The 15000-nt window shown below is 44.7% G+C and overlaps 1 protein-coding gene across 1 annotated transcript in view; it reads left to right on the top strand.

The window, feature by feature from the left end:
- Positions 1 to 775: 775 nt before the first annotated feature.
- Positions 776 to 15000, top strand: part of LOC119578830 (chromodomain-helicase-DNA-binding protein 7-like) — a gene marked incomplete at its 5' end in the record, with an annotated part of 34207 nt that continues 19982 nt past the window's right edge. The window contains 5 exon segments of the mRNA XM_037926464.1: positions 776 to 871; positions 11384 to 11559; positions 12288 to 12338; positions 14071 to 14224; positions 14359 to 14483. Coding sequence (XP_037782392.1) covers positions 776 to 871; positions 11384 to 11559; positions 12288 to 12338; positions 14071 to 14224; positions 14359 to 14483 — 602 coding nt within the window.

The following is a 15000-nucleotide window of genomic DNA, read 5'->3' as shown; positions in this document are numbered from 1 at the left end:
ATAATGTATATAAATATATACATATACAAATATACATATATTTATACATATATACATGTATATATATGCATATATATGTATATATAAATTTATATATATATATATATATATATATATATATATATAAAGTATACATATATATTACACACACGCAAGCACGCACGCGCACACATACACACATACACACACACACACACACACACACACACACACACACACACACACACACACACACACACACACACACACACATGTACATATAGTGCCTATGTGTGTCTGTGTACGTGTTTATTTACACATCAATTTATGTACATATGTCGTATATTTTATTGATAGATATGCACAAATACATACATGCACATACAATCTAATGGTACGTTGGGGTAATGCATGTTCACTCGGATGTAGTTTTTTTGGTTCGGATGAATGAACATTAAAACATTTTACTAGCATACGCAAAGACTTTTTTGATAGTGCATATCGCTGGAAGCAAATTCCTAAGATACCGTTAAGTTAGTTGAGAGACTCTTATGCATACCAATTACTTGCTCTGGGATCGACTTTTTGTGTGTGTGTGTGTGTGTGTTTTCCTCTTGAAGCCCAAGTCACGGATCGTAAACCTTAGCAGAGCAGGCGGTCGAATACTAAGTGATAAAGGTTTGCCCTGCTTCATGGCCGACCGGTGCAGGGCGCTGGCCCCTCGTGCCGAGGCACCGATGCCCGGTCGTTGCTCGTGGAACTTCGCTTGTTTAACCGCTCTCCCTTTCTCTCGCAGATTCAAGAAATGCAGCAGAGGATAAATCACTTGCAGCAACAACAGTCGCAACAGCAACAGCAATTCATGCAACAACAACAGCAGGGGATGTTCAATGTGAGTACCTACTACATCCGTAATTAATATCATTACTCTGTCATACACGGCGGAGTTGCGTGAGAGGTTTTAGCGCGATGGTCGAGCACAGAGGAACCCCCGCCTCCCCACCTCCACCCCTACCCCCCACGGTGGTCAGCTGAGCGTCAAGGCAGGGGTGGGTGTGACGCCGTGTATGCGCTACTGCATCTCCTCGATCCGGCCCGAGCAGAGTCCAGGCGCGCCGGGGATTGCTCTTCGTTGCCTCGCAAAGCCGGAAGGAATAGGAAACTTTGCGAGCCTGCTCGCGTGCAGTCCGAATTGGACAGCTATTAAAAGTGTCGTTAGTTGATAGGTTCGAACCACGCAAACTGCATGAATATAGATACATCCACTTGTTTTTATTTGCACTTAATAGTTAATATTATGAATGAACCAGGGTCCGTAAATGAAAGGATGCAGTTTACATGTATTTTCAGATATGTATGGGACGGACTTGTTTTAATGTATAAAGGGGACCAAGTTGTTGTATGCTCGCAGCGTTCGCCCCAAATGGAGATCAAGCGAAATGTTCACCAGCAAAAAGTAGTAAGCCGAGCGTACCGTGGCGTAGTGCAGACCCGCGAAAGGGCAATATTCATTGATGTTGACTCGAACACGTGCTTGTGTATACGTTTGTGTGTGCGTGCGTGCATGCGTGCGTTTATGCGTCAGTGTGAATGGGGAGCGGGGAGGGTGAGTGAGGAGCACCTGGAGTAAAGCACATGGTGGCGGCGTGGTGAGTGTGATGTACGGCTGACTGCTGCATACCTAACCGTTAGCGAGCGTCCCGCACGCCACTCTCGCCCTTCTGGACACCCGCATCTAGGTTCTCTCTCCCATGGTCTCTCGGCCGTAACGGATGCAGGGTTCAGGCTTGGGTGAGGCTCTAGCTCTTGCGGGCTATGTTCACAAGGAACAATGTCGCCTGGCATGATGAGTGTGCCGGTGTGAAGAGTTGGCAGGCGAGCGCAGACCTCGCACGGTGCCGATGGTGCAGATGTTAAGCCTTTAGTAGAAGTGACAACGGGAACGGCCTGTGCCCCCCCCCCCCCCCCCATGGATGATGCAAGCGGCGAGGTGGAGATCAGAGGCAAGAGGGCCAGCCGAACAGCCGGCCGCCGGCCGAGAGAAGATAACAGCAAGCCACGCTCCCGCCATCCCACCGCTGCTGCTGCTCCTCCCTTCCCTCCCCTCGCCACCCCTCCTTTCTCCTCTACCCTGCCAGCTCCTCTTAGCGCGAGCATGCACGTAGTCATAACGGAAACTTTGTGGAATTGTTGTGCGCTTCATATAAACAGCGGAATGTGCTCCCGTTGAGGCTTAGCTGAATCCATCTTCCCGATTGTCTGTCCTCTCCGGCAGCAGTGAAACGGCAGTGGATGTGTTGCCTAACGAGGCCAGCATGACGCACAGCCGCTTCCGTTTGTCTCTTGGCTCGGGGCTGGATATTCCATTGACTTCGGCTAACGTGTCAGCGCGACATAACCATTGCCCATGACATGAAGGGCGATTCTTGCAAGTCATGGCACAAGCTGACATGCCATTGGGAGGGAGGGGCGGGGGTGGGGGGATGGGGGGGAAGAAGAAAACGTGGATACACGTGTTTTCGAAACGGTGTGTTTTCGTGCCGCCCACCTACGCCGACACCTCTCGATGGCCCTTCGCACGCCGTTTGACTTCGCAGGCTTAGTAGCCGAGGAGCAGGGAAAGCGAGACAGGTGTTGTCTCGTGATTGCCGCTCATAGACCGGGCGTTCCCGCCGCCGTGCAGCAGCCCCCGTGCCCGTAAACACAGGCCTGCAGAATGGGGTTAGTAGGGTTGGACGAGGTCCTGACGGTCAGTACTGCCGTCCTGGCGCTGTTCGTGTTGCTGGGTAGGGTGATGAGGGGAGACGGGATGACTGTGTTGGTGATGCAATCTCGTGTTGTTCTCGTGGACGGGTCGGAGTGGGGCACGCGCTGCGGCCTCACTTGAAGTGGCATCGGGTTGGGTGATGAGTTTGTGACCTGTTCCTGTGAAGGGATACTGCTACTTGCGGGGAGCGGATAGGGATCCAGTAATGTCAAATGTATCATGGGATTTAAGCTGTGGCGCTCAGTCATTTCTTAGCTTTAAATAAATATTGGATGCTGTTGTCTACATGTCATATCTGGGTGAATCGGGAGGGCCAGGATTTTTGATGCCCCTGTACAATGCGGCAGCGTTGAATTTTAATTCTTATTAAAGTCTTCTGTATACCGGTTTTCCGTCATATGATCATCGGGCTCACGAAGAATCTTCTGTATATTTTTCTTTTTTCAACTTAAAAGGCAATAATTTCGACTGGATTTGCCGTAAGGGCACCGATTCAATCGTCTTGGTATGGAGAAGAGGGCCTTGAATCTTAGACGTCAGAAATTCTTAGTTAATTTGAAGTGCTCTTTGATTTCGGAGAAGGCTGTTGCACGTCCGATAGTTTTAGCAATAATTCCAACAGCAAGTGAAATGTGTTTTATGCGGGACTGGAAGTGTGAGTCGGGTAGATGAATCTGAGAATGACTAAGGAAGGATTGTCCAAGAAGACATGCTGCTTGGTGTAAGAAGGGTCGGTGTTAAGGAAAGGACCGGTTTGTTGTAGGATAGGAGGGATGGAAGCTGGGGGAGAACTTATCTGAAGACAATATGCACATGAGGAAAGGCCTCCAGAGGGAGAGTGCTTGTGCGTGGCAAGGGCAAGTAAGGCGGCTGAGGGGAGAACTTGTGCCGATGGGTGAAAATGGGACCGGAGAGGCGACAGTGCGTGGGTGCTGGTGTCTGCGTCTTAATGATCGCAATGACGACCGAAGGGGAGAGCAGGGGGCTAAGATACGATGCTCTGGGGGCGGAGGAGTTGGTCCATGGAGAGCGAGTGCGTGCTGGACGGACGGAAAAAGAATGGTGCGATTGTGAGTTAGTAAGGACGTGTGGTGGTGGCTTATGGGGCGGCAGGCGGGCGGGCGGGCGGCGGGCGGGTGCTGGGGCGGCCAGAAGAGAAGAGTATTGATTTGTGGCCCACCGAGGCTACTTGGGCTAAGGAAGCGGGCAAAGGCTGCCTGCCTGGATGTGCGTAGGGGAAACACCACCGCCCCTCGCTCGCGGTCTTAGGATGAGGTGTGTAGGCTAAGGGGAGAAAAGGGGCGTGGCAGGGAAAGACCTTGCGTCTCAGGGGCTGAGTCAGTGCTAGGGGAAATTCGGAATACAAAGATAGGAATTCGGATAGAAGTTATGGCAGTTTAAGGTCAGGCTCGCATATGGATTGCTGATGTCGCCCTCCCTGATTCCCACTACAATGAAGGGGCGTGAAGTGCACGCAGCAGGATCCTGTTGTGTTGAGCACAGATCCCGAAGTAGAAAGACAGCTCGGGGCCCGTGCGAGACACGAGCAAGACTCCGAGAAGCAGTTCCGCCATTTTCCTGGGCGGACAAGACGCTCGCACGACCCCGATCTTGGAAGTCGAAATTCTATTCATGGCTGGCTTTAATGCGTCCAAGGGCGGTAATTTCACATATTATTTGAACTTTCTCGATGGCTGCTGACTCCATAGATATTTTGACAAGTGATTGGTCGTAGTAATAAACTGAGCCTCGCTTCTGTGGGTTCAGGTTCACCATCTGGCCCGGGCAAGCCCACCCACCACCACCTTTGCACATTAAAGGATCTTTGCTTGATGCCAAGTGGGGCATTTAATCGAGCAGAAAGACCTATTGTCTCTTTTCTAAGAGTTGCAACTTTTATGATGAAATGTAAGAGTCCACATGCTGCATCTGATTTTGATTATTGTCTATAGATAATATTTTACCGTACTTGAGAAGCCTGGTGCGTTACGAATTTGATGGGATTTAGTGCAGGCATGATGTATTAACGAATGTCATCCAGCGTTTGAACCATTGTTTACATCCCAAGGACTTTTGTAATATGCGTACCAATGATATTGTTAAAGTTTATCATGAACTTCACGCGCTTGCGTCTCCTTGATTATGCAGATGATACATTGAAGTTTAATATATTTAAGTGGGCGGTGTCTAACACCGAGAGACCTTGATCGAGGTCGTCTACGAGCACTGGGATGACCAAGGATAGATGTGTTTGCACTAATTAGTAAACAGCGTTACGTACTTGGACACGTAGAATGCTCCTGGTAGCTTTCTGTTTGCGAAGCTAACGTTGAAATTCGCAGAATTCAGCACCATTGTTTTTTTCTGAGATTGCAGTGAAATTGAAGAGAAAAACAGGTGTGGTATCATGGCTGGCCTAGATATACTTTGATGTCCTCATTACGCATGCTTGCGTACGCCTAGATGTGGTCCGTCATGTTGCAAACGATTGTGGCCCAAGACCGTGGTTGCCATGTTGCTCATGACTGGCGGGCGGGAATAATGTTTTGGCGCGGGAATAACTATAATGTGTGGTGTGCAGCGGAGTGGAACTGACCACACCTCCATTGATGGGGGAAGATGAGTGAGCTACCATGACCTGCCCACGGAATTCTGGTCCGTCTCGTTAAGGGCATAAGGCTGGAAGTCCGAGTGTTGGCGTGTGCAAGTACCACGTGGCCTCGTGCCCTTTGGGTGATACCCCCTCCTCCACACCCACCCCTCCCTTCTTCCCTCCTTTCCTCTCCCCCCCCCCCCCCGCCCTCTACTCTGCACACGCAACATGTATTTTATTTTGTATCCCTCCCCTTTCCCCCTATTATGATTTTGCATTTGCGTTACATCTTCCGATCTTTGGTTATCGCAACGCACGATCGATCTCTATTAAGAAGAGATGAGGAAGAGGAAGAGGGCATACTTTGAGATTATGAAAGTGCGAGTAAGAAGGGAGAAATGGAAGCCGTGCGAAGGACAGGCGTGTGACCAGGTCAGCAGGGCGACCATGGTTTACACCGGGGGTTGTTCTGTTGAACACCCTGTCCGTCTTTTTTTTCTACCTTTATTTTGAATTTCAATGGTTTTCTTTGGCTAGTTAGGTGATTTACAGAGGAAAAAATATGGTTTCAGTATAGTCTAGTTAGAATCTTCTTATTCTTATGGTTGCTCCTTACTAGTTATTGCTGTTTGTGCATTACCCCCTTTGTTTGTTTTAGTTATATATTCTCTTCATATCCATCATGATCACCTCCCCCCTTCCTTCCCCTTCTTGTGAATATTGGGGTTACTATCATGGGGTTAGGTATTTTAGTGATTGGCACTATAGCCTTGTTGTAAGCACAGTAAATAATGGTGGAAAATTTATGAATAATGCAGGTCCAAAGGCTGTACGAAGATTTTATGTTGCGGGGGTGGATTGTCTTGCGCATGAAAACCAAGATGCTGCATGTAATGGCGCGAGGCCTTCTTTGCACAGCGCTGGAGCTTCGCATGTGAAGAATTGGGTATCTTGTGTGTGAAGACGGTAGGGGGGTCTCATACATACGAACAGAAGCTATTTGGTAACAGAAAGAGAAGAAATAGCGTTGCGTGAATATTTGCGGTATATGGTAATGAAAGATTTTGCGTGATGTAAATGTTGCAAATGGCTCCATCCAGCAGAAGAAAAGCGAGGCGCCAAGAAATGGCGCAAGGATGTCTCGTAGGCCTTGTTTTGACTTGCGCACGTAGCTACGGGTGGCGTAGTCGGCTTCGCGCGCTTCTCAAGCTGTCTGCTAAATATCCTGAGTATTTTTTTCCCTCTCTCTCTTTAACGTTTTCCTTTATTTTTCATATATTATACATACATTTGATGACCAGGGCAGGTACTAGAAGGAACCGGTTAGAGTCGTTCGTCAGTGAACGAGAATATTTGTGATCACGTGACTTGCAGCAGCCGCGGCACCATCCTTCCCTCTATCTCTCCCTCCTCCCGTCTCCCCTGTGCCCCCCCCCCCACTCCTCCCCTCGGCTTGCTGCTGTGTGTGGCCCTCTCGATCAATACTTGCAAGCCTTTAGCCTGCCGCCCTCGTCGTCGTCGTCGCCCTCACTACCATCATCATAGCCACCACCATCACTTTTGTAATCTTATCTTCGTTTCTCCTTCACACCCTCCTCCCTCTTTTACCCTCCCTCCGTCTCTCCTATATCCGTCTATCTCCTTTATCTCTCTCTGGTTCCACCCTACCTCCCTCATCCCTCTCTCTATTTCTCTATCTCTCTACTCTCCCTTCCTCCTTCCCTCCCTCCCTCCCTCCCTCCTACTCTCTCTCACTGTCTCTTTCTCGCCCTCTCTGCCCTCTCTCTCTCTCTTTCTTCCTTTCTTCTTCTCTCCTTTTTCATTCTCTCTCTCTCTCTCTCTCTCTCTCTCTCTCTCTCTCTCTCTCTCTCTCTCTCTCTCTCTCTCTCTCTCTCTCTCTCTCTCTCTCTCTCTCTCTCTCTCTCTCCTCTCTCTCTCTCTCTCTCTCTCTCTCTCTCATTCTCCCTCCCCCCCTCTCTCCTTCCTTTCTTCCTTCCATTCTTCCTTTCCTCCTCCTCCCCCCTCCTCTTCCTTTCCTCCTCCTCCTCCCCCCCTCCCTTCCTTTCCTCTCTCTCTCCCCCTCCCTTCCTCTCTCTCTCTCTCTCTCTCTCTCCTCTCTCTCTCTCTCTCTCTCTCTCTCTCTCTCTCTCTCTCTCCTCCTCCTCCTCCTCCTCCTCCTCCTTCCTTTACTCCCTTTCTCTCTCTCCTCCCCCTTCCTTTACCTCTCTCTCTCTCTCTCTCTCTCTCTCTCTCTCTCTCTCTCTCTCTCTCTCTCCTTCCTTTACTCCCTCTCTTTCTCTCCATTTCCTTTCGTCCCTCTCTTTCTCTCCCCTTCCTTTCCTTCCTTTTTTTCTCTCACCTTCCTTTCATCTCTCTCTCTCTCTCTCTCTCTCTCTCTCTCTCTCTCTCTCTCTCTCTCTCTCTCTCTTCCCTCCCCGCCTCCTTCTCTCCCCATTCCTTCCTTCTGTCTTGCTCTTCCATTCTCCCTTTTCACTTTCGTCTCCTTCACTTTGGCGCATCCTCGCTCCCACACACACACACCTGTGTGAACGTAAAAGCTTTTTCCTTACAGTAGACAGATGTCGAGCTACTGCCTCAGAGAGAATGCTTTCGCCTTGGCAACTGGATTTCGTTATTTTTCCTGCCAGTTTCTTTGTGACAGTGAATACCTGTCATTGTAATTTTGTTCACAGTACGCTAATATCTGCATCTTTTTGAAGGCATTACGTAGACGTTGTGCTGTTTATATGTGGTCTCTGCTCAATGTGTGAACATGCAGTCATTGCTTGCGTCTTTCTAATGGGATTGGAATTATGCGAACACGTCATAGCTTTTCCAAAAGAGAGGAATGTTCGTTTAACTTGCAGACAAGGATATCTTAAATGACATTTTAGTTTTTTTAAGAAAAAGGGCTCCCCTTGACTAGTTTTCATGTTTGAACATCATATATTGTGCATGAACATGTTCATCATATTGCGAATCAGGACAGTAAATCACAAGGATATTGTGTCGACATATGTTGCACTAACATCTGTGTATGTGGGGGAGTAGCAGTCAGGTGTGGACAATTGCGTAAACCAAATTATCTTCCTCAGTCAGGTGATTGAAGGTTTGTGTTCAGAAAAGGCCACTACAACAACAAACGAACAAATCATGGATCAGTACGTGAAAGATATTTTGTAAGCCTCTCCCCCCCCCCCCCAAAAAAAAAAAAAAAAGGGTTAGTGTGGCAGAATGAGAAGTTGGTAGATGTTGCCAACCTGTTTTAGTAGGAATTCGTGATAACCAGACAGTTGTAGCCGTCTGCCAAAATTCACGGTAGTTTGAGGTAACCTCTACATAGGAGGAAGAAATCGACATTCAGATCGAGAATCGTTTTATAGAGTTTGTCAGTATAGCTTAGAGCTTATCACAAAGATTCTAGGGTGAAGCTTACCACTTAAAGATGGTAGTGAATGGCATTGCTGATATTAGACAGCTCTGGGTGATGAAACTTGCCAACAAAAGAGGCCGAGGTGGAAGCAGCTTGCCAAAAGGGTAAACGTTGGCAGCAAAGGAAACAGTAGTGGCGGAAGCTTGCCAAGTGAGTAAAGTTTGGCATCGGAGAGAGAGAGCGAGAGAGAGAGAGAGAGAGAGAGAGAGAGAGAGAGAGAGAGAGCAGAAAAGCGGACATAAGTCGGTTTTACGGAAGGGTTGTGGTGGCAGGACAGTTGGAATGGGTGGTGATTCGGGGGTCATGGGTTGAGGGGAACAGACAAGCGGGGTACCATTACCAGGGCGTGATCCCGGTCCGCCAGGGTTGTGGGGGCCTTGCAGTAGGGTGCATCAATAAAAATTTTAATTCAGATCAATACCCTGACTCATATTATCCACACCCCAACCCTTACCTACCCCCTTGCCATCATCCTTCTCTTCCTTCACACTTCGATACCTTTTGTCATCGCTCTTTTCCCAGCCGTGGGGTTTTAGCGAATCTCCTGTCGATTTCGTCGTGCCTCATTCCTTCCCCAATCCATTTCTGTCACACTTGCGTGCCCGTGTCACCCACCTTCATAGCAACTGGTTCAGCCCACTGTCTTCTGGTTACCCACTCCCCTCATATTTCTGTATCCGCATCGTCACCTAGGCAAATACCACAACAGAAATCCAGGAACACACGCCCTCTTGCGCCCGACTCTACAACAGCTTCACTCCAACCGTCAACCGCAGACCGTCTCTTGTGATGCCCACCATGAAACGCCCAACGCTAACCACTACCACCCACACAATCTCACCAAAGGTTCTGTAATCACAAATGCGCTATGCTTGAAATTCGTCGCCTCCTTTTCGTTTTCCTCTTCCCTCCTCTACTTCCCCTTCTGATCCACCTCTTCTTCCTGTCCTTTCCTCTTTCTTATACTCTCCAACAAGTCAACATCATATAACCGTGCATGTCAGTTTTCACCTGACAAATGTTACTAATAATTCGCCATCCCAGTCATAAATTGTGCGAGTACTGCAGATATAACATTGTTGATTTAGAAAGTTAGATCATCAAATTGGTCAGCATAGTATATTATGGGAGGTTAGGTTAAGTTTCTTTTTTTAAGTCGGCAATTCATAACCAGAATTGCCGAAGTGTACTTTGCCTTGCAAAGTACACTTTGCAAGGCAAACATTTAAGATCCGTGGTACACAAGGCCTGGGAAAAAGCATTACCATACCAACGAGAAGAAAAAAGGGTTTAAAGTTATATTTGTCTATTAGTACTTAAAATTATTTTAACTAGAAGTATGCACGGCAGGAACTTAGTGGCCAGCTGTTGATAAACGAGCAAAAGCATACCTGCACGCACATACGTAAGCATGCAGAAAGCAATACTTTGAGGGAGGTCAGGGAAGAGGTTTTATTTTGAACCAGACTTCTGTGGGAGGGACGACGGCGCTCGCTGACGATGCAAGGAAACTCATCGAGTAAATTTACTTGCGTGGCATCGTGGGCCTTACGCCGCCACCTGGCCCCTTCCGACTGCGGCCTAAAAACCTTTTGGTCTCGGAACCCTTAAACCCAGATTCTTTCCGTACACATTTGCTTCTCGAGGCAGTACTCGTGTATGACGTAGATCTTCCGTCGATGCATTTTCATTTTTCAAAGTATTGGGAGTCGCACATCCAGATTATGACGGGGTTCTGAAGTGAAATTGGCGATCTCTCGCCGGCGCGAACGCATGGAGCGTCGCTGGTCGCTCACCCCGTTGTGTTGCCGCAAGTTCACTATTGCATTATTTATCGACCTCTCAATTTATCATCTTCATGTACCAGTTTGCATTGTTGACTATATTCTCCAAGCAGATAGTTATTGATGTCGAATATTCGAAGGCCATTAGCCGATGCCGAGCCGATTTGGGAAAGACCCCGAGACTTGGCAACGAGAACTTGCGCGTGTGTTGTTAGTGTTGCCATTTAGGCGGTCCGGAGTAAATTCGATGTTGCTGGGATGGCTCCTGTGTGACATTGGAAGATTTCCTCGTCACTACGGTGGTTGAATGAACTGAGTGCAGAAAAGTGCTCTCAGAGATTGCAGGAAAAATTGTGATGATCATAAAAAATTAAATATAGTCTTAGGTTACAGCACTGATTTTTAAACGCAATACTAGGGGGAGACGAATTTATTAGAGGACTAATCTTTACTCAGCGATAATATTCAGTACACAACAGTGGCCTTATTTTCATTTCCTTATTTATTGAATTTCAATATGACTTGTCACTTCAACAGTGTTGTAAAAATTAAAATCTTTGGCTTGGTTGAACGGTAAATTTGTTTATTCACTTTCTTTTTGAGCAGCATGTCCCCTATATTTGATCGATCATTGAGTATATTAAAAGATGTTGGTCATTAAGAAACTTAATTCAGCATTGCACTTTCATTAATGCCCAGGTATATTAAAAATCGCAAAAGGCATTAAAAGTTATTGTTTTTTATTATTAGCTTCAGTTGGTTATTATAGTTTAGTATAGGCTGTGAATGGCACAGTTAATGAGTGTTTCGTTATTTCCTCCTGCCAGCAGCAGCAGCAGCCTCCTGACGATGGCAGTAAAGGCAAGAGCAAGAAAGCCTCCAAACCTAAGGCGCCCAAGACTCCGAAGACTCCTAAGGAGCCCAAGCCCAAGAAGGAGACCAAGAGCAAGAAGGAATCTGCCAAGCCCAAGGAACCCAAGGAGGCCAAGCCAAAGCGGGTTAGGTAAGTGTGTAGTCTTTGCTCATGCCATTCATCAATTTTCACACCTGATTTTGAGGGGACATTTGTTTTAGTTGGTTTTGGAAGGGAATTTACTGTAATTTAGATGCTTTATCCTTGTGGGACACCTAATGGAATGCTATAGATGGTGTAATGTTTGTGGTACACTAATTTTTGTTCAAGGTAAAACAGATGTAAACAAATGTATAAGAAAAAGCTTGTGCAAGGGACAAAGTTTGCAGGAAAAAAAAAATCTGTATACAAGTATTGATGAAACCCATAGCAAGAAACCGAATTACTTTTTATTGCAAATATTAAATCTAGAAAAGTAATAAAACTTAAAATTTCAAGAAAGCTGCTTTTAAATATGTTATGTTGGTAAATTGTGGCTTCACATGAAAGTTCTTTGGTTTGTTTTCATCAAGGTGTACAAATATAACAACTATCTCTAAAGGTACACATTCTAGAAGATGTTCATATGTCAAACTAGTTGTCTGTGTTAGGGAAAAAGCTACTTTCTGTAAGAAAGCTGCTACACATAGTATGACAGACATATCCACAAAAATTAAAAGAAAAAATATGTATATGTATTTATATATATTGTAAGTACCCACCCCAAAAAATAAAACAAAAAAATAAAAGCTGGCCACTTGACGGTGTTGCTATCACTGATTGGTAGAATTAAGAGTTGTACCGGTGATATAACTATTTCCCGGTACTCCCTCCCCCAGACCGTCTCGTCAGCCCCAGGAAAACAAGACATCAAAAGATTCAAAGAAAAGGTAGGCTTTATTTGTAAGGTATTGTGGCATTCTCATGAATCTGTCAAAGGTTTGCCACACAGGTGGTCAGATATACCTGTCTTTTCACTCAGTGTCAAAATCCAAGTATTTAACATCAGAAACGTTTATTAATCAGAGAGTTGTAAAGATTTCATTTTCTACTGTAATATCTTATGGGGGTCTAGAGAATTTTAATCAAATTCAAATTTTAAAGCTAGACTGATATGTTCACTTATTCAAAGAATGTTGCCTTTTGCATTTAACCACACTCCTATACTTGATTATATGTTGGAACTGTCACTCATTTCTTCCTTGTTTATCTTCTTCCCTGGATGCTTTCCAATTTATTATTATTCTCTTTCTTTGAAGTTCTTTTACCTGCCCATTGTGGGCTCTCCTGTTTGGTCACGTGAATGCTTCTGTAGCATATTGTAATCTTGTCTTTTACATATTTAGTTGCTTACATGTATATATATATATAGAGAGAGAGAGATGCACATACACACACACATACACATTCCCAGCCATATACCTACATATATGTGTGTGCATAGATAGATAGATAGATAGAAATATAGATATAAATTTAAACATAAATAGGTAGAAATATATACAGATAAATATAAGGTAGATATACACACTTGCATACATTTATTTGTACATAATAAAGAGGATCTCTCAATGACTTATAGTTTCTCATCTCCCAAAGTGTTGGTCAATTGAATATGCATAGAGTAACCTTAGTTTTGAAAGTAGTTTTTCTGTTCATGCAGATACAGAAGTTTACTGACATGCAGCAAAATTCTTATTCTTGTTCTTTCATTTCACCATTCCCTTCCTTCCTTTTCCTTCCTTCCATTTGTTCTTTGAAGTAGTCCCAAAATTGGAATATCAGTTAAATTGAAATGCAACATGATTTACCACAAATTACTTGATAATTCATATATTAATATAGGGAATTGACAGTGCCTTATCTAAAAACTATACGTAGTGTAAGACAGTCCAAAAGCAATAGTTGTATTACTTATTCTTTGCATGATCTCAAGTTTGAGATTTCAAAAGTCAGCTTGCATTTACAAAAAATATTTCACATTAGAGAATCTGAACTTGCTTTTAAGATACGGTTGTGCATTAGTAGAACAATAAAGGCAGCTTTTCCGTGTAAAAATCCATGGCATATAGAAATAACACCTTAGTATTGAATTTGAAGAACATTCATCCCATTATATCTAGTGTTTATGACTTAACCCACTAACTTTGAAGAGAATATTGTGGACTTTTTCCCTTGTGTGTAATTTTAAGTGAATCATATTTCATGGATGACTTGTATATGTCTTGAGTTCTAATAAATTTTACATAATGATATATGTACCATCTTATTCTATATTGAAGTAGATAATTAAGTTGCATGGTGTAGTCCTGGGACATGAGCTTGTGTGTTACAGTTTGAAAATTCAGAAAGAAAAGTTGTACTCATCACTGTTTTAGTGTTCCTTGTGAGGTGTGATATTGTGTGGTTTCAGTAAGACAGGGAGACTTATATTTCTTCCAGCAATAAAAGTGTTCTTTCTGGTATTTCTAGGCTTTTTCATCTCCCCTTTCTCTTTTCTCTCTCTCTCTCTCTCTCTCCTCTCTCTCTCTCTCTCTCTCTCTCTCTCTCTCTCTCTCTCTCTCTCTCTCTCTCTCTCTCTCTCTCTCTCTCGGAATTAAAGTTGTTTATGTTTTCTTACAGCCCTACAGGGAGAAAGTCGCGTGCTAAAAAAGCTGTTACTCCAACTGGGCCAGATGGAGCACCCTTACCTGTCGACACAGGCACAGGTGCCCCACCGGCTGCCCTAATGGATCCAGCAGTTGCACCTCCAGGCACTCCTCTTGACCCTACAAAGGTAAACTTCTGACTTCTGACTAATGTACATTTAGCTTTTTTTCTAATATTCTTTTTATTTCTTTCCATTTCTTATAAAGGGCATATCACTATTTAACAGAGTATATGGAAATTAACACAACACTCTTGTTTCAGGTGAACCCAGTGACAGGTTTACCTTTGAATGCAGCTACAGCAGCTGCTGCTACCCCCAAGCCCAAGCCTGAGAAGAAGCCCAAGGTGAAGAGTGCGACACCTTCTAAGAAAAAGCCTGCAGCCAAGTATGCACTATTTTGTGTTTTTTGCATTTTTCTGTTGTGCATAGTGTTTCTTATTGTTTCCTACCCTATCCCAGTAGGGAAACTCCTCTTTCTCTCTTTTTGATTAAAAGAGAGAGAGGGAGAGAGGAGGGGGGGGGGTTATATTACTATGGGACAAATATTTGATTCTTTATATGTATGGTTGAGTAAGATGAATCAGTGGGGTCAATAACTTGTCAGTTGAATGTTCTGGGGTTTGTAGATCATCAAGTTTTTGCGTGGTTGCTCAACAGGTATAACTGTTGACTAGTTGCCCCTCGCCCACCCCCCATCTTAATCCCACTCAGTCCTCTGTCATATTTGTATTTAACTTTAATTATCCTTGTCCTTTTTCACCTATAATTTATCATTGTGATGGTTATGAGTATAATTGTTATTCAGAAATATCTTTAATCCATATCTTTATTAATTTTATTTGTTATGCAGATTTTGAAAAATTATATCTCCCTGGAGATTATGACCTAAATTAAATTACACT

The sequence above is a fragment of the Penaeus monodon genome, chromosome 11 (genome assembly GCF_015228065.2).
Source record: "Penaeus monodon isolate SGIC_2016 chromosome 11, NSTDA_Pmon_1, whole genome shotgun sequence".
Lineage (NCBI taxonomy): Eukaryota > Metazoa > Arthropoda > Malacostraca > Decapoda > Penaeidae > Penaeus > Penaeus monodon.
Note: the sequence above shows the minus strand (reverse complement) of the source record. Positions and strands in the feature narration are given on the sequence as shown.